The sequence below is a fragment of the Sus scrofa genome, chromosome 13 (assembly GCF_054392235.1).
Source record: "Sus scrofa isolate SSC_HxYL_T2T_F1_AM1 chromosome 13, Sscrofa_HxYL_maternal_Yorkshire_Landrace_v2.0, whole genome shotgun sequence".
NCBI lineage: Eukaryota > Metazoa > Chordata > Mammalia > Artiodactyla > Suidae > Sus > Sus scrofa.
The window spans coordinates 87,389,501-87,415,595 of NC_139395.1; the positions used below are offsets into that span (position 1 = coordinate 87,389,501).

General features: G+C 46.6%; 1 protein-coding gene across 1 annotated transcript in view; it reads right to left on the reverse strand.

The window, feature by feature from the left end:
• PODXL2 (podocalyxin like 2) overlaps positions 1–26,095 on the reverse strand; it is a 43,653-nt gene that overhangs the window by 16,739 nt on the left and 819 nt on the right. The window contains exon 2 of the mRNA XM_003358547.5: positions 20,320–20,598. Coding sequence (XP_003358595.4) covers positions 20,320–20,598 — 279 coding nt within the window. The remainder of the gene's footprint in view (positions 1–20,319; positions 20,599–26,095) is intronic.

Below are 26,095 nucleotides of genomic sequence, written 5' to 3' on the forward strand. Positions count from 1 at the left end.
CTGGGAACTTCCACACGCTGCAGGAGTTGCCAAAAAAGGCCCACAAACAATAAATGCTGAAAAAGGTGTGGAGAAAAGGGAATGTAAACTGGTACAATCACTATGGAGAAAAGTAAACTGGTGGGAATGTAAACTGGTACAACCACTATGGAGAAAAGTATAGACATTCCTTAAAAAACTAAATAGAGGGAGATGGGATTAAGATGGAAGAGTAGAAGGAATGGAGCTCACCTTCTCTCATAAAGCAACAACATTACAACCAATGGCTGAACAAGCTAAAACAAAATAGACCGGAAACAACCAAAAAAGATATCCTACACCAAAATACAAAGTGGAGGCCATATCGAGATGGTAGGAGGGGTGATTACATGATATAAGCAACCCCATACCTGCTGGGTGGGTGGCACACAGACTGGAAAGTAACTATATTGCAGAGACTCACCCACAGGCATGAGAGTTCTGAACCACACACCAGGTTCCCACGTCTGGGGATCTGGCATTGGAGGAGTTGTCCCCAGAGCACATGGCATTGAGGGCCAGCGGGGCTTGTGTGTAGGAGCTCCACAGGACTAGGGGAAAACAGAGACTCCATTCCTGAAAGGCACACACAGGTTTCATGTGCATTGGGTCCCAGGGCAGAGACTCCATAAGAATCTGGTGTCAGACCTTCCTGCAGTTCTTGGAAGATCTCCTGGGAAAACAGGGGGTAACTGTGGCTCACTGTGGAGGAAGGACATTGGAGGCAAAGGTCTTGGGAATAATCATCAATGTGAACTCCTCTAGAGGTGGCCATTTTGGAAAAATCTGGCCCCACCCATCAGGGCTGAGAATCTCCAGGACAAACAACAAACATGTTTGTATGGAACACAGCCCTATCCATCAAAAAACAGGCTTCCTAAAGTCTGCTCAGGCACACAGCCACCTCTAATCATACCCAGAGACCAAGCTCCACCCACCAGAGGGATAAACTCAGCTCCACCTACCAGTGTGCAGGCATCAGTCCCTTCCATAAGGAAGCCTGCAGCAAGCCCCCATACCAACTTCAGCCACAAAGGGGGCAGACATCAGAAGAGAGGCTACAACTCTACTCTCTGCAAAAAGGAGACCACACCACAAATCTCTATGAAATGTAAAGGCAGAGAATTATGACTCAGATAAGGGAAAAAGAAAAAAAAAAAAAAACAAAGAAAAGCAGCTAAGTGATCTGGAGACTACCAACCTCCATGAAAAAGACTTTAGACTAATGATAGTAAAGATGATTCAAGATCTTGGAAATAAACTGGCAGCAAAGACTGACAGATTACAAGAAACACTGAGCAAATAAATAGAAGATTTAAGGATTAAACAAGCAGAGATACAAAATACAATAACTGAAATAAAAAATTCACTAGGAGGAATCAACAGCAGAATATGGGAAGTAGAAGAATGAATAAGTGAGATGGAAGACAGACTAGTGGAAGTCACTGACACTAAAGAGAAAAGAGAAAAAAGATTTAAAGAAATGAAAACAATCTAAGAGAACTCTGGGACAATGTTAAACGCACCAACATTTGCATTATAGGGGTATCAGAGGAAAAGAGAAAAAGGGCCAGAGAAAATATCTGAGGGGAATATAGTGGAAAACTTCCCTAACATGGGAAAGGAATCACTCAAATTCAGAAAGCACAATGAGTACCACATAAAATAAACCCATAGAGGAAAACCCTGAGACACATATTAATCAAACTGACCAAAATTAACCCTAACCCTAACCCAAAATTAAATATAAAGAGAAAATATTGAAAGCAGCTATGGTAAAGAAACAAATAACATACAAGGGAACACTGATAAATCTGGTAAAGTTGCATGATACAAAATTAATACACAGAAATAGACTCCATTTCTATATACTAAAAATGAAAGATCAGAAAGGAAAATTAGGGAAACAATGCCATTTACCATTACATCAAAAGGAATAAAATACCTACAAATAAACCTACCTAAAGAGACAAAAGACCTGTACTCTGAAAACTATAAGATGATGATGAGAGAAATCAAAGATGACACAAACAGACAGATATACCATGCTCTTGGGTTGGAAGAATCAATATTGTCAAAATGACTATACTACCCAAGGCAATCTACAGATTCAATACAATCCCTTTCAAATTACCAATGGCATTTTCACAGGACTAGAACAAAATATTTTAAAGTTTGTTTTGGGGAGTTCCCGTCGTGGCGCAGTGGTTAACGAATCCGACTAGGAACCATGAGGTTGCGGGTTCGGTCCCTGCCCTTGCTCAGTGGGTTAATGATCCGGCGTTGCCGCGAGCTGTGGTGTAGGTTACAGACGCGGCTCGGATCCCGCATTGCTGTGGCTCTGGCGTAGGCCAGTGGCTGCAGCTCCGATTTGACCCCTAGCCTGGGAACCTCCATATGCCGCGGGAGCGGCCCAAAGAAATAGCAAAAAGACAAAATAAATAAATAAATAAATAAAGTTTGTTTGGAAGCACAAAAGATCCAGAATAGCCAAAGGCATCCTGAGAAAGAAAAATGGAGCTGGAGGAATCAGGCATCCTAACTTCGGACTAGACTACAAAGCTACAGCCATCAAAGCAGTACAGTATTGGCACCAAAAAACCCCCCAGAAATATAGCTCAGTGGAACAGCATAGAAAGCTCAGAATTAAACCCACACACCTATGGTCAACTAATCTACAACAAAGGAGTCAAGAACATACAATGGAGAAAAGACAGTGCCTTCAATAAGTGGTGCTGGGAAAACTGGACAGCTACACGTAAAAGGATGAAATTAGAACACTCCATAACACCATACAAAAAATAAACTAAAAATGGACTAAAGACCTAAATATAAGACCAGATACTATAAAACTCCTAGAGGAAAACATAGGCTGAACACTCTGACATAAACCACAGCAGTATCTTCTCAGACCCACTCCTATAGTAATGACAATAAAAAATAAACAAATGGGACCTAATTAAACTTAAAAGGTTTTGCACAGAAAAGGAAACCCTAAACAAAACGAAAAGACAACCCACAGAATGGGAGAAAATATTTGCAAGCAAAGTGACTGACAAGGGATTCATCTCCAAAATATAGAAACAACTCCTGCAGCTCAATACCAAAAACAAAAACAAAAAACCGACACCATCAAAAAATGGGCAGAGGATCTATATAGACAATTCTCCAAAGAGACATACAGATGGCCAAAAAAATACACGAAATCTTATTCAACCTCACTAATTATTAGAAAAATGCTAATCAGAACTGCTATGAGGTACCACTTCACACCACACCCAGAATGGCCATCATCAAAGAGTCTACAAACCATAAATGCTGGAGACAGTGTGGAGAAAAGGGAACCCTCTCTCAGAGTTGGTGGGAATGTAAAGTGGTGCAATCACTATGGAAAACAGTATGGTGATTCCTCAAGAAACTAAAAATAGAAGTACCATTTGATCCAGCAATCCCACACCTGGCCATCTATCCAGAGAAAACCATGACTGGAAAAGATACATGTACCCTAATGTTCACTGTAGCACTATACACAATAGCCAAGATATGGAAGCAACCCAAAGGTCCATCTGCAGAGGAGTGGACCAAGAAGATGTGGTACATATACACAATGGAATATTACTCAGCCATAAGAAGGAATGAAATACTGGCATTTTTAGCAACATGAATGGACCTAGAAATTATCGTGCTAAGTGAAGTTGGACAGTGAGACACAAACATCACTGTGTGGAATCTAAAAAAAAAGGATACAATGAACTTCTTTGCAGAACAGAAACTGACTCACAGACTTTGAAAAACTTATGGCTACCCAAGGAGACATGCTGCGGTGGAGGGATGGGCTGGGGATGGCATTTCCATCCATGTTTGGGATGGAAACATTGTAAAAGTGGGTTGTGATGATGGTTGCACAACTATAATAAAATCCATTCAGTTTTTTTAAAAAATTAAATATAGGAGTTCCTGCTATGGCACAGTGGGTTAAGGATCTAGTATTGTCTCTGAGGCTGCATGGGTTTGATCCCTGGCCAGATGCATGGGTTAAGGATCCGGCAATAGCATAGGTCGCAGATGTGGCTCAGATTTGATCCTTGGCCCTGGAACTTCCATATGCCATGGGTGCAGCAGAAAAGGAAAAAAATAAAACTAAATATGGAACTACCACGTGAGCTAGCAATCCCACTCCTGGGCATACGTCTGGAGAAAATATAATTTGTAAAGATACATGCACTCCAATGTTCACAGCAGTACTATTCATAACAGTCAAGGCATGGAAGCAACCTAAATGCCCATCAACAGGACTGGATAAAGATGTGGTACATATATACAATGGAATACTACTGGGCCATAAAAAAGAATGAAAGAATGTCATCTGCAGCAACATGAGTGCAACTAGAGATTATCATAGTAAGCAACGTAAGTCAGAAAGACAAAAACAAATACTATATGATATCTTTACATATCTTTACATATGGAATCTAAAATATGGCATAAATTAACCTATCTATGAAACAGAAACATACAGACATAGAGAACAGACTTGTGGTTAACAAGGGGGAAGTGGGAGGCAGTGAGAAGGACTGGGAGTTTGGGGTTAGTAGACGCAAACTATTTCATTTAGAATGGATAAACAACAAGGACCTACTCTATAGAACATGGAACCATATCCAATTTCCTGGGACCATGACAGGAAAGAATACTAAAAAAAAGAATGTGTATATGTATGTATGTGTGTGTGTGTGTGTATATATGTATGTCACTTTTCTGTACAGCAGAAATTTCCATAATATTGTAAATCAACTATAATTTTAAAAATTAGCAGTTCCCATCATGGCGCAGTGGTTAACAAATCCAACTAGGAACCATGAGGTTGTGGGTTCAATCCCTGGCCTCGCTCAGTGGGTTAAGGATCTGGCGTTGCTGTGAGCTGCGGTGTAGGTCGCAGACACAGCTCAGATCTGGCGTTGCTGTGGCTGTGGCGTAGGCTGGCAGTTGTAGCTCTGATTAGACCCCTAGCCTGGGAACCTCCATATGCCGCAAGTGTGGCCCTAAAAAGACAAAATAAATAAATAAATAAATAGAAAATTTAAAAAAAAGCTTGAGGATAAAAAAAAAAAAAAAGGAGTAAAAATTGACCATTAATATGTTCAGAGGTTCAAGAGACAATTACGCCCATAAAACAAGTATGTAGAAGAATAAATATATTTTACTTCAATGCAATGTATAAAAACATAACTAAGATGGGCTGGCTGACCACCTGGCAGGAATACTATGTAACAGAATGTCAGATGGGTGCTCAAGCACTAAAACATATAAAAACTCCTTACAGTACTGAGATTTCATTCCTAGAGGATTAACCTGTCTATACTGCATAAGAGTTAGATGGAGGAAAGGATGAATGAAAGCAGAGAAGAGTCAGAGGCTTGTCACAGTGGTTCAGGAGAGATAAATGGGGGTGACAATATTGGAAATTATGAGTGATAAATAGGTTCAAGAGATGGTCCTGCTGGCTAACAGCAGAGCTAGCTGGCTAACAGGAAGGAAGGAGTCAGCACTGTGGCTGACTGTGGGAGGAGCCACACCACTACAAGAAGAGGTAAGTCCGAGGAAAAGTGCACTGCAAATAGTCAACAGCTCAGACAGAGCCTGGACTGTGGCAGGATGGCTAAGAACCAACTCACAGAATCCTACCAGGGCAGGGGGTCTCAAGGGGCAAGCTCAACCAACAAGCCCTCTACTCAATCTGATGCTGACTTTCCCCAAACTGGTGTCTCTATACAGCCTCCCTAAAGAGGCCGGTAACAGCAATCATGCTGTTGGTGACATGATATGGGAGCCAGAAAGCTCATTGCCAACTTGCTTGTCCAGGCAATGCTAAGTGTTTTGGCTGCTCTGTGCCCCATTCTTCCTCTGACAAATGAGGATGGTGATACACAGGACCTCTAAGGTCCTTTCTAGCACAGACAGTCTAAGCTTTGGAGATAGGTTTTGATAAACACGTCTTATACAAAGAGTATTAAAACCACGATTCCTCTGCTGTCCTAGATAAGAATAAAATAGTAGTCATGGAGTTCCCATTGTGGCTCAGTGGTTAACAAATCTGACCAGGAACCATGAGATTGCGGTTCGGACCCTGGCCTCACTCAGTGGGTTAAGGATCCGGTGTTGCCATGAGCTGTGGTGTAGGTCGCAGATGCGGCTCGGATCCCGAGTTGCTGTGGCTGTGGTGTAGGCCAGCGCCTACAGCTCTGATCTGATCCCTAGCCTGGGAACGTCCATATGTCATCGGTAGGGCCCTAGAAAAGACAAAAAAAAAAAAAAAAAAAAAAAAAAAAAAAAAGGGAGTCACTAGGCTACAAGCTCTTCTGGACAAGCAGGGGAATTTTCCTCATCTCTGCACCCTAGGACCTAACACAGCCCAGCAAGGGTAGAAAGGAGGGCGATGCCTGCTCTCTGAGCTCCTGCTTCCTGCACCCAGGACATCCCAGGGACAGAAAAGGGCCTCCAATCACGACTCGGATTCTCCTTCACAACCTGCATTAGCTCCTGTCCCTTCTCCCTCAGTGTGATCACTTTGAAGCCGTTAGCTCTTGACTCTGCACTTCTTTCTGAGTCCACTGTTCCTAAAGATGGAACTGCAGGCCCCAAACTGACACCCCCCAACAAGCCTCCACCCTTCCAGTCTCTCACCTCACCTCCAGTGATGGGACAAATCACTAAATGATGTCCCTGGTGCTTGGAATCAGCAGGACCTTCTTCCCCACTTCTCTACTGGCTCGCAGCATCCAGAACTGTTTCTTCCCCTTTTACCATGCAGTTTTAGTCTCACTGCCTATCAGCTGTATGGCCTTGACATGGTATCTCCATGATCACCTTTTCCTTATCCGCAAAAGATAACAGCATGGAGCACAACACCAGGCTGTGGTCAGGATTCAGTGAGATTAAACCTGGGCATGGCCAATGGTACAAACACTCCACTGATTCTAGCTACTCTCCCACCTCCTCCTGAACCAACATTAAAGGAACTTTCATATTGTTTACTCACAGTAGGAAAAGAACACCATTCTGGAAGCATGCTCCACAGGACAGGGAGCAGGGTAAGCACTGAAGTGACAAGTCAGAGGCAGCAAAGGACTGATCATCCACTGACAAACCTGGGTGGGATCTGAATTCAAGAAAAGGTTCTGGGAGTTCCTGCCATGGCTCAGCTTAAGTGAATCTGACTAGTATCCATGAGAATGCAGGTTCGACCCCTGGCCTCAGTCAGTGGGTTAAGAACCTGGAGTTGCTATGAGCTGTGGTGTAGGTCACAGACATGGCTTATATCTTGCATTGCTATGGCTGTGGCATAGGCTGGCAGCTGCAGCTCTGATGGGACCCCTAGCCTGGGAACCTCCATATACCTCAGGTGTGGCCCTAAAAAGACAAAAAAAGAAAGAAAAAAAAAAAAAAGAAAGGCCTCTGGGAGTTCCCACTGTGGCACAGTGGTTTAATGATCCAGCTTGTCTCTGTGAAGGTGCAGGTTCCATTCGCAGCCCAGTGCTGCGGGTTAAAGATCTGCATTGCCACAGCTGTGGCATAGGTCACAGCTCTGACTCAGATTCAATCCCTGGCCCAGGAACTTCCATATGCTTCAGGGGAATCCAAAAAAAGAAAAAACAAAAGCCTGTGACACCCAAAATAAGAACTTAATGGGGGTGCACCGGGGGCACAGACTATGGGCCAGAGGAATGACAGGTGTGGGACAAAATCTGGTGGGATGAAGATGGGGGTCCCAGGGAGTGGGTGGTAGGGCTGGGTCCAAATATGAATGTAGACTAAAGAGTAAAGAAACTGAGCTTTAATCCAAGAATGATCACAGAGTCCGACGATGTAAGAAACACAGAACAATGTGCAGGACAGTCTTGCCAAAGATGCAGAACCTGAATCTAATTAGGGGGAAATGCAGAAAAAAACAAACTGAGACGTGCTCTACAAAATAATTGGCCTGTCTCCTTCAAAAATCAAGGTCATGCAAGACCAAGAAAGACTGGAGAGTCTTCTAGAACAAAAGAGACATGAGCATTAAATGCAGTACATGGTCCTGGGCTGGACAGTGAACTGGAGAAATAAGGTTTTTTTTGTTTTTTATTTGCTACTAAGGAGAGTGCTGGGAAAAGGGGCAAAGTTTAAACTACATGATATAACAGTATTTTATCAATGTCAACGTCCGGATTTTGATCATGGTACTGTGGTTTGATAAGAGAATGGCTTTGTCCTTAAGGAATGCACACTGGGAGTTCCCGTTGTGGTGTATCACAAACGAATCTGACTAGGAACCATGAGGGTGCGGGTTTGATCCCTGGCCTCGCTCAGTGGGTTAAGGATCCGGTGTTGCTGTAGGTCACAGATGCGGCTCAGATCCTGTGTTGCTGTGGCTTTGGCATAGGCCAGCAGTGGTAGCTCCAATTGGACCCCTACCCTGGGAACCTCCATATGCCTCCGGTGAGGCCCTATTAAAAAAAAGAAAAAAAAATACACACTGAAGAATTTAAGGGTCAAAGGGAATTTTGTCTGCAACTAACTGTCAAATGGTTTAGAAAAACTGTATATCTAAATACACGTCTAGAGGATAATAGAGCAAATGTGGCAAATGTTAACAATGGGGGGTCTGAGTGAAGGGTAAGTGGGAATTATTCTTGCAAGTTTCCTGTAAATTTTATTTTTTTTAAAAAATGAGTTAGAGAACTGCTTTAACTCCTGGTTAGAACATGCTTGAGCCACCAGAAAAGAGAAAGGAGTTTCCTGGTGGCGTAGTGGGTTAAGGACCTGGCACGGTCACTGCTGTGGCTCAGCCCCTGGCCCAGGAATTTCTGCATGCCGTGAGCATGTTCAAAAGGAGAGAGAAGGAGAAGCCAAGGGTAGGGCAGGGTCTCAGAGGGCTCCAGGAGGTAATGCTCACAGTGGGGAGGGAAGAGGATATGCTTGAAGTGTCTGGAAAAGGAAGACCAGGCCTCTGGAGATCTGAGACCTTGAGAGGAGCAGTCACCTTGAAGGACAAAGAAATGGATGGAGATGGGTAGGGCCAAGGCAGGGGCAGAGAGAAGAGGACAGGAGAATGGGGGATGGATCTCCTGGCGAAGGTTGATTACAGATCTCGCTGACAGCGCTGTAGCTGCAGAGAGCACAATTCCATCCTTAGTGCCTGGGCTCTGCCTTCCTATTCAACCTACTTAAAACATCTGGAGTTGGGACAGGGGTCCCACAAACCACGAAAGCCTGTCAGGGACAAAGACGTACCTGTAGAGAACCTGCAAACATCCCACACATGGACACAGGGGTGAATGAGCAGAGATGCCCAGGAAACTGCATGAAAAACAGTCCAAGCATGTCCCTGTCCCCAGGAGGGTGGTGACAGTTGGGGCACTGAAGAGATGGGAAGGGCCCCCACGGTGCAAGCTGCATGGGGAGGTTCCAGTTCAGCCTCAAAGCATAGAAGGTCAAGGAATAGTTAAGGTCCAAGGTGACTCAGACAGCTAGCCAAGCCCCTGGCTGTCCCTGACATACCAGAGGTCCACTGGGGACCTGGACCACCGCACCTTCCACCACCCTACCCCCACCTTAGCTCCCTGCCTGAAATACTGGCCAGCAGCGCTGGGAGCCGCAACACCCCCAGTGGCTTTTGGTGGAAACCGCATCTGCGGAGCATCAGGCCTGCAAATCCCAGAACTGAAGCCACAGTCCACCTTTCACAGACTCAGAAACACGAACTCCGAGAGGAGGATGTATGCTCGAAGTTGTAAGGCCAGACTCGTCACAGCTGCAAATCTGCAAATCTCAGGCTTGGGTGTGGTCAAAGCCAGTCTCTCAAGACACGTTCCCAAAGAGCCAGGGAGCACCAGGCCTGGCCTCAGACACTGGAGGTGCCAGCTGCCAGCAGCATTGCCTGGCTTAGTACCAACCCCTTAGAGGCTGGGCTTCAGTCCCCACCTTGGCCGACATGTAAGCCAAGGCCAAGCTTCAGAGTTCTGCAGGCAGGGCCTGGAATTCTGGGGAACCAGCCTCAGGCTGCACACAGTCACCCGTCTGGGATATAAGGCTAAAGTGAATGACAAGGGACGTACAACCCAAGCCTACACAGGCACCCTTCTTCGCACAGCGACCCCTCACAGTCCCCTGCAGGTCAAGTCCCGAGCTCACCCCAGCCCAGACACACGGCCATGCACTCAGGACCCCAGGAGATCAGGGAGGCTGGGAGGGCCTAGGAGGGTCCCCTGGTGGGTGACTGAACGTCTAGGAAGATGGGGTGCAATCCTCTCCAAGAAATGTTTGGCCTCCTTAGAGACATATTTTGGTGTCACTGGCTTTTTTTTTTTTTCTGCCCAACTTCCTTAAATCCAACTGGGATAGTTCACTTACAACTTAAGCCCATTTCTGTTTTATCTGCTATGTGAGGAGAACCTGGGAGGTATCTTCCTCATGAAAAATCCTACATACTCTCTTAACTGACCTAATGGAGCCTTCCTTTCCCAGGGCTGTGAGCTGTGGTGCAATGGGATCAGCAGCATCTCTGCAGCACCAAGACACTTGTTTGATTCCCAGGTACAATGCATTAAAGGATTGGGTGTTGTTGCAGCTGCAGCATAGGTCACAACTGTAGCTTGGACCTGATCCCTGGCTGGGGAACTCCATATGCCTCAAGGCCACCAAAAAAAAGGGAAAAAAAAAATCAACAGAGTAGGCACACAATAAATATTTGGTGAATGAATTGCTAAAAATGGAACAAGATCCACTAACTGGAGGTTAACTGATGCAAAGGGTAAAGATTTCTTAGAGTTCCTGTTGTGGCTCAGTAGTAACGAACCCAACTGGGATCCATGAGGATGCGGGTTTGATCCCTGGCCTCAATCAGTGGATTAAGGATCCAGCATTGCCATGAGCTGCAGTGTAGATCACAGATTAGGCTCAGATCTGGCATTGCTGTGGTATAGGCTGGCAGCTGTAGCTCCAACTGGACCCCTAGCCTGGGAACATCCATATGCTGTGGGTATGACCTAAAAAATAAAGATTTTTGTGTGTGTGTGGTCTTTCTAGGGCCGCACCTGAGGCATACGGAAGTTTCCAGGGTAGAGGTCCAATCGGAGCTGTAGCTGCTGGCCTACGCCACAGCCACATCAATGCCAGATCCAAGCTGTGTCTACAGCCTATACCACAGCTCACAGCAACGCAGGATCATTAACCCACTGAGTGAGGCCGGGGATCAAATCCATGTCCTCATAGATACTAGTTGGGCTCATTACTGCTGAGCTTCGATGGGAACTCTCTAAAGTAAGATTTCTTGACTCACACAACATCATTTGAATTTATCAGAGCACCTGCCTTTTTGTTTTTCTTTTAATCTCACTAAGGTGCTGGCTTTTGTTTCCTAAAGAGATCATGATGCATTTTTTTCCTCCCAATATTTCATACTAGTTTTGTAGGTCACTTTCCCCAACTGATCAAGGTCACACTAGACTCTATTTCTGCCCTCCAGGGGAGATGCTTCTCATGGATTGTGACCTCCAGCATCAGCTGAAATATAAATGCACTGAGTTCTCTGTTTAAGACGTGGAATTAAAACAGGCACTAGGGCCAGTGGCCTTGAAAGATCACTTTAAACATCCCTTTAGGTTAATGTCAAATCACTGAAAATGTCCCCAAGTGCAAAACTCAAGACAATTATTCAACCAAGTATTAATACAAAAACATTCACGAAACTAACAACAGACATGTATAAGACACAGGTGCAAGGGAAGAAGCTTTCAGTATAATTAAAAATGATGTTTTAATGGTCAACCTCAGTAGTCATCAGAGAAATGAAAATTGAAGAAGAGGATAAATGTCTGGAGTGCCAACCTGACAATGCAGCTATACACTTAAGGCCCAGGCCCTGAACTGGACCACGGCAGAACAGGTGCTCAGTCTGCCACTGGGGGGAACAGAAATGGGGCCAAGGTTCAGAGGGGAAGTGTGATGAAAAGCTTTAAAAACAAACATCTTGAATCTCTAATTTCACTTTTAGAGAGACACCCTAGGAAACTGTTCAGGGAGAGGGCTCGTGACCCTGACCATACCAGAGTAACAGCCCCCACTCTGAGCCATCTCCAAAGGTGCTGGGAAGAGACGCTCTCTCCCACTGGGGCCACTAAGTGACAGGATGACCTGCAAAACATGATGGGACAGGACAACTTCTGACACCTGGTCCCCACCTGACCAGAGCTGGAAACCTACCAGCCAACATACACCCCTCTCTCAGGGTGCCTGTGTGAGGTGGGTTTCTAGAACTTGCCAATCCCAGAGTTCTCTTGTTTCCTGAGAACACTAACTAGCCTGGTCACTGGGAAAATCAGAGCTGCAGGCAAAGGATTTATTCAGGACACTGGAAAATGAAGGAGGTGAGGATAGCAGTAGGGGTGGTCAGGGGATGGACAGGTAACCTGGACACTATTCTTATTCACCAACAGTTTTGCTCGGATTACTCATCAGGCTTCAGACAGTCTTGATACCAGCTGGCAGAGAGGTGGTTTATATACTCTACTTTGTTGAGACCACTCTTTTCACCTGAAATGTCAGAGAACTGTACTATTTTCAAGCTGAAAAGACTTCAATCTATCACCCCCATGGTCTCACTCAGAGGAGACTGAAGTCAAGACTAGAAAAGGAGCCCATTCCAGGTCACGGCGCTCATGGCAGCCCATCGCAGGCCAAGTAGAAACCTCAGCGGCTGCTTCTGCCACAGGGCCCCTGAGATGGCGGTAGCTCTAGCGCTTTAGGCCCTACGAGCTAAAAATGAGACAGTGGAGCTCCAGTAACAATCATATGCACTTGTCTTTCTCTGACACTCACCATCAACATGCTCTCAAGGGCACTGCTCCAAGCCTTGGCTCTGCAGCACACAAGCTGTGTGACCCTGGGCAAAGCCCACAACCGCCCCTGCCATGAGTTTCATCATTCATGAAGTACAATGACTACTGCCTTGCTGACCTCACAGAATGGTTGTGAAGTTCAACATGCTGACCAAGAAAACACTATGGAAAACGGTGGTTAGTCCTATATAAAACCCAAGACACCATTGCTCGTCTCTAGGGAAATCACTGAGCTGAGAGGCAACAGGATAAAAGAGCCAAAGTTATGGAGTTTGACAACTTCAGTTTGAATTCTGCTTCTTATACTTATTAGCTGGGGCTGTCATGTGAACGCCATAAGTCTCAGTCTGTCAAGTAGTCAAATGGGAATAACAATATATACTTAAATGTTTCTGTGACATTAAATACACTAAAACACCTGACAGAGCCTGCAACAAGGAGGCATTCCACAAGGGCAGGTGTCCTGGTTATTAAAGGCAACTTCCCTGAGGCTGGACCATCTGCAGCATGGCCCCCAGCAATCACTGCTGCGTTGAGTGACCCATGTCCCCAGGGGCCTGCTAGGACAGCACTGATCTCTGAACTCGGCGGATTCCTTGCCCTGGTGGCCCTCTGAAGGCCTCTTTGTCCCTCCCACCTGAGCAGCAAGCCCCCTTTCCTCCCAGAGACACCTAGATAGATGCCTCCATCTTTCAGGGTTGGGAGCACAGGATGGGGGGGATGGGGGTGGCATACATTGTTCCCTCAGGCTGCCTCCAGTACAAACCAGCCCCACACCCTGGACACTTCCTGTCTCTGTCACGTCCTAAGAACGTATCATTGCATGCCGTGAGAAAAGAAAAGCAGAAAGGAACAGGTTGACCACAGGGCCATCACCAGCACAGGGATGTCTCCATAGATAGATTAATCAGGAACAGGCACCCCTTCTATCCAGCCTGTGGCCTGGTCTACACAGACTGGACTCCAGCCCCAACTCACCTGCTCAGCAAGGTACCCAGCCAGGGCACTGCTAGCACAGCCACCTGCAGCGGCCCTGTCCCCTGGGAGAGGCTATGTCTCTGAGTGAGATGCTAAAGCACGACACAAGGCCAGCAGACAGTCGGGATGGAGAAGAGCACACCAAGAAGATGGGACAGGAGTAAGGGCATCACAGGCTTTGGGGATAGGCCCAAGCCACTGCCAGTCAGAAGACAATAATTCTCAGTTCAGCTACATCATGCATCAGCTCTGACCTTGGGCAGAGCATGTAGCGTCCCCGCGCATTAGTCCCCATCTGCCAAGCAGGCTGACAAGAGGCTAATTAAACGATGCCATTACAGGAGGAGAGGAGATGGAGCAGGGGAAAGGCTGGACCAAGCTGTCAAGGGCATTTTTGGTAATGTTAAGACAGTGGGTCTTGACTCTGTGGTTCCTTTTTGTCACAAACCTCCCTGGGGCGTACAGAGGAGATGGAGCCAAGGAAAGGGCATGGCTGTGAGCAAGCAGACCAGCAGAAATGGGCCAGGATGCAGCCTGGATAGAAGCCAGCCTCCTTCCTCCTCTCCCAAAGGGCATGAGTGTCCCACCGCACAGTCCTTCAGTGTGAACAGCGGACAAGGAAGCAGGCCCAAGAGGAGCTGGTATGGGGGAGCAGAGGGTGTGTGCAAAGTGGCCACTTCCTGCTAGTACTCAGGGAATGCTGGCACGTTCTACTGCACAGAGCCCCAGAGCTGCTGAGGGGAGGAGAGAGACCATGTGAGGGAAAAAGAAGCGGGGATGTGTTGGGGGGAGCAGTGGGCGGAGCAAACCTGAGCTAACCCAGCCCCCAGCCCAGGGCCACCCCACTACAGACCGAGGATGGCCGGTGCCCAGCTGCCCTTTTCCAGAATGACTGCTGCACTCACACTGAAATCTCAAGAGTCCACACAAAAGGAAAGGCCCAGGACATAGGCCTGTCTGGTGCAAGGGGAACAGGGCATTTCTTCTCAATGAGGATAGAACAGGTGTATCAAGGGATGCTGCTGTGGCAACAGGTCCTTCACAGGGAGACTACCTCCATCCCCACCCACCACACACCAGACCGCAGCCAGGAGAAAGAGAAGAAGGTGCACCTGGAGTTCCCACTGTGGCACAACAGGATAAAGATCCACGGTTACTGCTGCTGCAGCAGAATAAGGAACCACGGCGTAGGTCACAGCTGCAGCTCATATTTGATCCCTGGCCTGGGAACTTCCATATGCCACAGGTATAGACCCCCACAAAAAGAAAAAAGAAATAAAGGTGCATCTATCTCAGACAAGCAAAGGCTTTTCTAAACATAAAGAGGAGTTCTCAATGTGGTGAACTGGGTTGAGAATCGGACTGCAGCAGCTTGAGTCACTGCAGAGGCTCAGGTTCGATCCCCGGCCTGGCCCAGTGGGTTGGAGGATCTGGCTGTGCCGTAGGTAGCAGGTGCAGCTCAGATTCAATCCCTGGCTCAGGAGCTTCCACGTGCTGTGGGTGTGGCCATAAAAAATAAAATAAAGAAAACCACATAAGGACAGTTCAAAAGATAGACTAAGGCTATAAAAATTTTAATTTACGTACGTCAAAAATTATATGTATTTTATTATTTATGTATAATAAAAACAGAAGTCAGAAAAAACATTAGTATTTTTTATATGAGGACTTATACAGTGATTAAGGAAAGAATTAAAGCCTTGGAGCTCCCATCACGGCTCAGCAGTTAGCAAACCCAACTAGCATCCATGAGGACTCTGGTTCAATCCCTGGCCTCGCTCAGTGGATTAAGGATCCAGTGTTGCCATGAGCTGTGGTGTAGGTCACAGATGCGGCTCGGATCCCACATTGTTGTGGCTGTGGTGTAGGCCAATGGCTTCAGCTTCAATTGGAACCCTAGCCTGGGAACCTCCATATGCTCCAGGTACGGCCCTGAAAAGACAAAAAGATTAAATAAATAAATAAATAAATAAACCAAACTTCAGCTCTGGAAGAAGCATCTTTGCCATCATCTGATCCAACACCCCCTTCTCTTTCACCCCACTTGCTTTAAAAAACAAAAAAAAAAAGACTGGAGTTCCTGTCATGGCGCAGTGGTTAATGAATCCGACTAGGAACCATAAGGTTGCGGGTTCCATCCCTGCCCTTGCTTAGTGAGTTAAGGACCTAGCGTTGCCATGAGCTGTGGCGTAGGTCGAAGACACAGCTCGGATCCCGCATTGCTATGGCTCTGGTATAGGCCGGCAGCTACAGCTCCGATTAGACCCCTAGCCTGGGAACCTCCATATGCTGTGGAAGCGGCCCTAGAAAAGGTGAAAAGAAAAAAAAAAAAAGAAAGAAAGAAAAAATGATAGCCTCAATAGAAAAAAGTGGAAAAGTGACAATAATATTTTCAGAGTACTTACAACATGTTGAGAACTTTAAATGTACTACTGCATTTAACCCTCACAACCCTGTGATACTATTTCCTAAATGAGAAAACTGAGGCTTAGGTTATTAACCGGCCAAAAATCACATGGAATTGAATGGCAGTGTTGGAACTTGGAACCTGCCTGACTCCACAGCTTGCTCATAAGTGCACTTGCTTCAAATCAAAAACAAGTGCTATAGTTTTTGCACAGCAAAGGAAACCCTAAACAAAATGAAAGACAACCCACAGAATGGGAGAAAATATTTGCAAGTGAAGTGACTGACAAGAGATTCATCTCCAAAATACAGAAACAACTCCTGCAGCTCAATACCAAAAACAAAAACAAAAAACCAACACCGGAGTTCCCGTCGTGGCGCAGTGGTTAACGAATCCGACTGGGAACCATGAGGTTGTGGGTTCGGTCCCTGCCCTTGCTCAGTGGGTTAACGATCCGGCGTTGCCGTGAGCTGTGGTGTAGGTCGCAGACGCGGCTCGGATCCCGCGTTGCTGTGGCTCTGGCGTAGGCCGGTGGCTACAGCTCCGATTCAACCCCTAGCCTGGGAACCTCCATATGCCGCAGGAGCGGCCCAAGAAATAGCAACAACAACAACAACAACAAAAAAGACAAAAAGACAAAAAAAAAAAAAAAAAAAAAAAAAAAAACCAACACCATCAAAAAATAGACAGAGGATCTATACAGACAATTCTCCAAAGAGACATACAGATGGCCAAAAAAATATACGAAATCTTATTCAACATCACTAATTATTAGAAAAATGCTAATCAGAACTGCTATGAGGAGTTTCCGTTGTGGCGCAGTGGTTAACGAATCTGACTAGGAACCAAGAGGTTGCGGGTTCGGTCCCTGCCCTTGCTCAGTGGGTTGACGATCTGGCATTGCCGTGAGCTGTGGTGTAGGTTGCAGACTCGGCTCGGATCTCACGTTGCTGTAGCTCTGGCGTAGGCTGACCCCTAGTCTGGGAATCTCCATATGCCGCAGGAGCGGCCCAAGAAATAGCAAAAAGACAAAAAAAAAAAAAAAAAAAAGAACTGCTATGAGGTACCACTTCACACCACACCCAGAATGGCCATCATCAAAGAGTCTACAAACCATAAATGCTGGAGACAGTGTGGAGAAAAGGGAACCCTCTCTCAGAGTTGGTGGGAATGTAAAGTGGTGCAATCACTATGGAAAACAGTATGGTGATTCCTCAAGAAACTAAAAATAGAAGTACCATTTGATCCAGCAATCCCACACCTGGCCATCTATCCAGAGAAAACCATGACTGGAAAAGATACATGTACCCTAATGTTCACTGTAGCACTATACACAATAGCCAAGATATGGAAGCAACCCAAAGGTCCATCTGCAGAGGAGTGGACCAAGAAGATGTGGTACATATACACAATGGAATATTACTCAGCCATAAGAAGGAATGAAATACCGGCATTTTTAGCAACATGAATGGACCTAGAAATTATCGTGCTAAGTGAAGTTAGTCAGACAGGGAGACACAAATGTCATATGCTATCACTTATATGTGGAATCTAAACAAGGATACAAAAGGAGTTCCCATCATGGTTTGACGGAAATGAATCTGATTAGTATCCATAAGGATGAAAGTTCAATCCCTGGCCTTGTTCAGTGGGCTAAGGATCTAGTGTTGCCATGAGCTGTGGTGTAGGTCACAAACACAGCCTGGATCTGGCATTGCTGTGGCTGTGGAGTAGGCCAGCGGCCACAGCTCCGATTCAATCCCTAGCCTGGGAAGCTCTATATGCTGCAGGTGTGGCCCTAAAAAGAAAAGAAAAGAAAAGGACACAATGAACTTCTTCGCAGAACAGACAATGATTCACAGACTGACAAAAAGGAGACAGGTTGGGGGTGGAGGGATGGGCTGGGGATTTAGGATGGAAATACTGTAAAACTGGGTTGTGATGACTGTTGTGCCATTTACATATAATAAAATTCATTGAGTTAAAAAAAAGAAGCACTATAAATGGCTAGAACATATAATATATTCAGTGCATGTGTGTTGACTTTACACACAGTTAAAATTTACTAGTAATTGACGACCATTGTAATTATGCATTATCAAATCAATAAAGATCTCCAAGTGACAAATTCAGTGATGGGAAGGAAAAACACTGGCCTTACTCCACCTGTGATGGGTGTGCAAACTGGAGGCCACTCTGGGAACACTGAGCAAGAGCTGTGCAAAGACTCACATCCCTTGCGTCTGCTGTGCCCTAACCCCCAGACCCACCCTCCACCCTCTTCCTCCCGTCCTCCACTGGGGCGGGGGGTGGGTGGGGGTTGCTGACCAACAGGCCACGTCCTGGCTTCCTGACCGGACAGCAGCAGGGAAGGAGAACAATGGGGACCCTGGCAGGGGATGGGAGGCTGGCTACCTGTCCTCCGCTTTCCTCCCTGTCACCTCACTGTACGTGTCAGGACCACCTGCTCCCTACCCCTGTCCTCGCAGACCCCTCTCTCTGTCCCCTGGCGCAGAGCACTCCGCTGGCCCTGGCCCTGGTCCCCTCTGTGGTTTGCCCACCCCTGTAAATCCCATGCTGCCATAAACCTGATGCTCTATAAATAAACCTCCTGGCATTACCTTAGTGTGACTGTGTTTTCTGTTTCTAGGTGGGCTGCTGATTGATAAATCTTAGACCTAGCAATTTTACCCTAGAAATTTATCTTAAAGAAACAATCAGAAAAGTGCAGAACTATATATGCAGAACTATATAACGATATTAGTAGCATCACTAAAATGGGAAAGAAACTGGAGTTCCCGCTGTGGCCCAATGGGATTACAGGTGTCTTGGGAGTGCTGGTATGCAGGTTCAATCCCTGGCCCGGCACAATGGTTTAAGGATCCGGTATTGACACATCTTTGGCTTAGGTTGCAACTGTGGCTTGGATCCGAGCCCTGGCCTGGGAACTTCATACGCCATGGAGTGGCCAAAAAAGGAAAACTAAATATTCAACAATAGGGAACTGTTTCATAGTGAGGATGATACTACGTTGTCCCTGAAAACCAGGTCATAAAAGAATAGTTATTGATGTGGAAATAAATGTAAGAAAATATTTTAAGTGAAAAAAATGATTCCAATTTTCAATATAAAAGTGACTAGAATGATACACACAAACTATTAGCAGTAATTATCTTTTAGCTGTGAGATCACTGGTGGATTTTCTTCCTTGTGTTATTTTTGTATTTTTCATATTTTCTAAAATATTAATGTATTACTTTTGTAATCAGAGAACACAAATCTAAAATATTATATATTTAAAAAAGAAAAATCAGGGCTAAGTTCTATAACAGCCCACCCACCACGTGTGCTTGTGCACACACAATTTGACAGGCCAATGCTTAAAAATGGGCTCCTGCTGGGCCAGAATGTTCGCGCAGCTGCTGCCGCTAGAAGCACCTCGGGCATGCTCTATTGCATCTGCAATCAGCTGGTGGCTGCTTGCACCGCTGGGTCCAGGCCTTGGGCTGGCCCTGTGAACCCAGAGCCCGGCTCTGGTGGAGGACTGAGGGAAGGGCAATTAGAACACCTCAGGGGGTCCGAGACACAAGGAGGGAGAAAAAGATCTGCTGACCTCAGGGAACCTTCAACAGAGACAATAGAAGGGGGAAAACAAACAAACCCCAGACCTCAGACAGAGGCTCAAATCAGGACAGCTGTATGAGCTCAGGCAGGCTTTCGCCTCTCTGAGCCCATTTCCTCATGGTTAGAACATGGACAGTATTCTTTATATCACTGGCTATAAGCAGCGCACTGAATTACACGAGCACAGAATACAGGTCACTGAACAGAAGTGAATATTACAGAAATGAAAAAGACCTCCTGGGCCAGTAAGACCCTCACAGCCCAGAGGCCTGGCCTGGAGGCTCAGGCAGACAGCAGCAGGGTGGAAGTGGGTAGGCAGAGAAGAGATGGGATCTGAGCAGGACCAGGCTGTCCGGCCTCATGCCCAGCTGCATCACCACTGCTGGTAGCTCACACCCTAGGAGAGAGCGCTACCTGCGGTGGGTCCCAGGTCCAGGCTGGATGCATTCAGCTCCTCCTCTTCTTCCCAGAAGTACTGTGGCGGCTGCAGGATGCGGGACTCTTCGCTCTCTTCGCTGGGGAAGCCTGAGCCAGGAGCTCCCAGGCCAGCCCCCAGCCCCACGGCCTCGCTGGGCTCCTCTGAGTCCAGCGGCTCCAGGCCAGTGGGCAGCAGGAGGTCCAGCAGGGAGGTGGAGGTGAGGCCCTCAGGGCCAGGCTCATCAGCCCCGGCTGCACACATGCCCAGGGACGCTCCTGCACAGACACGAGAGCTGCTGGTTATGAGGCCGGAGTGGAAGGAGGGGCACAGGGTTGAGAGATGTTCCCGGCAACAAAGACCCACAGGGTGGCAGTGGGGGTGCTTCAGGGAGCACCCCTGACACCCAGGGCTGTGAGGGGATTCTGAAGCCCTGTTCTCATTTCAAAAAGGCCAAACTGCTTAGCTCTCCCTGTGGCTGTGGCAAAGGGGAGCCAGGGAGACAGGTGGGAGGAGGAGGAAGCGTCCACCCAAGAAACACCTCCCAAGGACCTGCTCTCGAGGTCAGAGGTCATGCTCATCCAGTGTTAGTAATGACACAGCTGTATGGAGTCTTGGATCCCTCTCCCTTAATTTACAAAAGAGGTGGATGAAAAATATAAAGGTGTTCCCTGGTGGCCTAGTGGGTTAAGGATCCAGCATTGTCACTGCCGTGGCTTAGGTTCAATCCCTGGCCTGGGAGCTTCAACGTGCCTCAGGGGCGGCCAAATAAATAAAAGATAGAAAACAAAAATTAAAGGGCATCTTTTCTATTCTCTCACTCCCACTCATTGACAATAGAAATAGCCCTATTTGCCAGTTTCACAACTTAATTACTAATTACACAAATATTATTAACTTGCTGTAAGTCTTCTGGAAAGTTGCTTAAAACCTCTAGACCTCCGTTTCCCCATTCAAAAGGTGAGAAAGGTAGATGAAATGACCTCCAACTTTTCCTTTCCAAGACTAACACTCATCGATGCAAGAAAGAGGGTTCTGGGAGTGCCTGTCTTCTGTGGTAGGTGCACTGTGGAGATGACAGTATTCATGGAACTTTCACTGATGTTTAATAATAAACACATGTGATAACACTATTGGTGCCATGGGCTAAATGCCTTGCAAGCATTATAATTGTAATTTTAATCTTTACAACCACACTACGAAGTAGCAAGCTGTAAGCCTGGTGGCGGCAACACAACTGGCTGGCTGCTGAGGAGGATGAGGGCATTGCAGACTCAGGAGAACTTGGGAGTTCTTTGGTGCTCTCACTGCCGTGGCCCGGGGGGGTTCAATCCTTATCTGGGAACACCCCCTGCCCCCATTCCACATCAAGCTGCTCCATGCTGCCGCCAAATATTTAAACAACAACAAAACAGAAGTAGAGAACTTCCCCTAGAGTGGGCCAGAGTCTCTGTGTGCTCACACCAGTCGGACAACACAGGACAGCGAATACAACGTCAAGTGGCAAGGAAAGCAGGCCTGGGTCCGGGGAAAAGGGCCTAACAAAAGAACAAATGTGCAGAAGAGGATCAATGGTCTTGAGTTCAGACCCAGGAGCAGGCTCCATCGGAGGGCATGACATGGAAGGGAAAGCAGGTGTGTGCTCTGGCTTCCCTGGCTAAGCCACCTGGGAAAGCATGCAACAGCGGCACCTCAGTGTCCTCACCTGTGCAGCAAGGTGAGAATTGCCCCAGCCTCACAGACACAGGGCCATCCAGTGAGGTCAGCTCCACGCAGTGTATAAACCACATCACCGAGGGCAGACTGCAGTCTACAAACCTAAGTAGGATTATTCTTTATAAAGAACAAAGAACCTACATCCTTGGCCAGAAAAAAGAACATGTAAGAGTGACAAGGACCAGTATCCCCAAATATATAAAAATAAAAAGTTGATATGAATAACAAAGATCAGAATTTTCTATGTGACTTCAAAGAAAAAACTATGACTAAAGGTTAGAAAAAGCAACAGCTCCAGAGTCTCAAAAAGCCTTTAGGGAGTTCCCATCGTGGCTCAGTGGTTAAAGAATCCGACTAGGAACCATGAGGTTGCGGGTTCGATCCCTGGCCTTGCTTAGTGGGTTAAGGTTCCAGCGTTGCTGTGAGCTGTGGTGTAGGTTGCATAAGTTGCTCGGATCTCTCGTTGCTCTGGCTCTGACATAGGCCGGCAGCTGCAGCTCTGATTCAACCCCTAGCCTGGGAACCTCTATCTGCCACGGGAGTGGCCCAAGAAATGGCAAAAAAGACCAAAAAAAAAAAAAAAAAAACCTTTAGGCAAGCCATCTGCCTGACCCTCATTCCTGGCCCCACCCTGAGTGCCAACTCCCTGGCCCCCCAGTCTTGGCTGGGCACCTGCATTACCCGGGCCTCTGGACAGATCACTGCACTTTTCTCCCTGAGCTGTAACTGCCACTACACAGCCTCCGCCCCTGGACAGTGGTCAATGCGTCCTGGGTCTGAGTCACCTAAGAAATTCCAGTGCCTAGACAGCCTCTGAGATATAACTGAACTCAAAAGATGTTTGAATAAATGAACGAATTAATAAATATTCTTTGGTTTTTCAGATAAAATAACTAGTTAAGAGAAGTGTTACAATTAGCTGGTTCTCCCCACAAAAAGATGCTCTGTGAAGACAGACTGGAAGACTACCCTTTGCATATCCTTTTTCCAAAGTCTGCACAAAGCAGAGGGCATCTGGGTGGCACAGACACCTCTTGGGATTTAAGGAGCAAGAAAAGAGTCCAGAGCTGAAGACTGTGAAGACACCCCTCTCCCTGCAGCACTCTGCTCGGGGTCCCCACAATGACCCTCACTTACAGTGGCTCAGAATGCAGGAACCTCTCCTCTCACAAAAGACTTCAAGTTGGGAAAGTGGCCCCTACATTTCCACCAATAATGCCCTTTATTATATTTCTGCAAGGATCCTGTGTTTGGAAATAGTTCACTATCGGAGTTCCCGTTGTGGCGCAGCAGAAACGAATCCGACTAGGAACCATGAGGTTGTGAGTTCGATCCCTGGCTTCGCTCAGTGGGTTCAGGATCCGGTGTTGCCGTGAGCTGTGGTGTAGGTCACAGACGCAGCTTGGATCTGTCATTGCTGTGGCTGTGGCATAGGCTGGCAGCAATAGCTCCAATTAGACCCCTAACCTGGGTACTTCGATATGCAGCACCTGCGGCCCTAAAAAGACAAAAGACAAAAAAAGAAAAAGAAAAAAGAAATAGTTCACCAGAGTTCCCGTCATGGCTCAGTGGTTAACCAATCTGACGAGGAACCATGAGGTTGCAGGTGTGATCCCTGGCCTTGCTCAGTGGGTTAAGGATCCTGCACTGCTGTGGCTGTGGTGTAGGCTAGTGGCTACAGCTCTGATTAGACCCCCAGCCTGGGAACATCCATGTGCCGCAGAAGCAGCCCTAGAAAAGGCAAAAAAAAACCCCAAAACAAACAAAAAGAAATAGTTCACTTATCAACTGTACTCATGCAACAGTCATCTTCTTCTTTTTTTTTTTTTTTTTTTTTTTTTTTGCCTTTTAGGGCCACACCAGCGGCATAGGAAGTTCCCAGGGTAGGTGTGGAATCAGAGCTACAGCTGCCAGCCCACACAACAGCCACAGTAACACCAGATCCAAGCCGTGTCTGCGACTTATACCACAACTCATGGCAACAGTGGATCCCCAACCCATTGAGCAAGGCCACTGATTGAACCCGCATCCTCATGGATACTAGTTGGATTTTATTCCATTGAACCACAATGGGAAGTCCCAGAGTTATTTTCTAATTTATAAAAAGTTAACCAGAATCATATAATCCTGCCATCATATATGATGGCCCATTAGAATCAAACTTCAGGTTTTACGTAGGCTGCAGTGTCTTATTGGAGGTAACATCTGCATTAGACTTTCACTGCTCAGAGTGTGGTCACCTCTCAGTTCCTATTCCATGCCACATGTTGTGCCAGGCTTCCTCTGGAGACATTAAGATGAACTCAAGACAACCTCTGCTCTCAGGGAAATAACCACTGCCTGGAAGATATAATGCAAGTTTTACATAAGACACTAGCTAAAGGAGTTCCCTGGTGACCTGGCGGTTAAGGATCTGGCATTGACACTGCTATAGTGTGGGTTCAATCCCTGGTCCAGGAACCTCTGCATGCCAGTGGCAGTGGAGGCAGGGAGAGAGGAAAAAAAAGACACCAGCTGATATACCAGGTTTACTTTGCAGACGCAGTATCCCCAGGGTTGGGGGAACCAAGTACTAAGAGAAACTAACCTGGAAAAGTGCATGCCATCCAGGAAGAAAAAGTCAATTGGTGAGAAATGTCTGTAAGAATTAACTAACAAAAACTGAACAGAGTCCCAGGATAGTCTTTGAGAGGGCCCTGAGGTGAAGATTTTTACCCATCTATTTACAAAGACAATACTTTAGCCTCTTTAGAAACATGCAATTTTCTTTAAGAATCCTTGGAATTTTGCCCTCCACAGAACCACTGGAGAATCAAAGGTGGGAGAGGATTCAGACTGGCTGACCAGATTAGATGGGCTGGGAAGAGCCCAAGTCCGCCTGCCTTTGGGGATAAGACACTGTAGTTGGTGAAGCTCCCCATGCAGACAGACTGATGACTGCGCTGGGCCTATTCACCACCATTCCCATGACTCAGGCAAGGTCCCCATCCTCCAACCTCTCTCCTCCACCTGTGGAGAAGCCACAATCCCTCCGTCTTTCTCCATGGTCTGATAGGAATTAAAAGAGATTTTGATAATCAAGCTGAAAAGCTATGTATTAAAAAAGGACTCTGACATTTTATTCCTTCTGCAGCAAACAGTTCCATTTCCTTGAAATGATTATTTTTCCTTTATATAGACCTGGATATTTTCAAAAGCTTTGACAGTAGGTAATTATTTAGGTAATTACTACAGATTACTTATTTTCAAATTTGCCCACCAAAATAGTAGCTGAGACCTAAAGATTCTGTGTACAATTACTTTTGCACTTAATAATTACTCTGCCTTAATTGAGAGCCCCCACCACCAGATTTTTTTTTTTTTTTTTTTTTGGTTGTACCTGAAGCATGTGGAATTTTCCAAGCCAGGGATGAACCACACCTAACTTGCAGCCTGTGCCACAGCTGTGGCAAGGCCGAATCCTTTAACCGGCTGAACTTCCCCCACCTGATTTTAAATTTCGGAATTACACTCTTTCTGATTTTTTTTTTCCTCAAGCACCTATAATTTTCTGTTACTTCCATCACTCCCAACAAAGAGGGAAAGGAAAAGAAGGCACATGAAGAGGCAAACAATGCAGGCTTATATTTTAGGGGGGGTGATAAAAACCAGGCCTCAGTAATCCTCATGTTGTATCTTCCCTGCAATCTGGTTCTGATCTCAACATCCTTCTCTGATTTCCACTCTCAGCTCGCTCCACCCTTCCCTAAACAGCAGCTCTCAAGTCCAGGGCTCCGGAGCCCTTGCCAGACATGCACTCTGGAGCTGCCCAGCAACACCTGTCACACGGCCCACACCCTGGAGTGTCCCTTGCAAGAGAAATGGCCTAGCGCTTCCACCCTGCCACACACAGTTACACTCGAGTGTGTCTGTGTGCATCTGCAAAACAGCGCTGAAAGTTCTTGTAGGGTGTTCACACTGCGGTGTGTAAGAGAGCCGCACTGCTGGGCACACAGCGCCCACACACTGAGATAGTAACAGGCGTCACGGAGGGTACCCGGGAGAGAGGGGCGGGAGAGC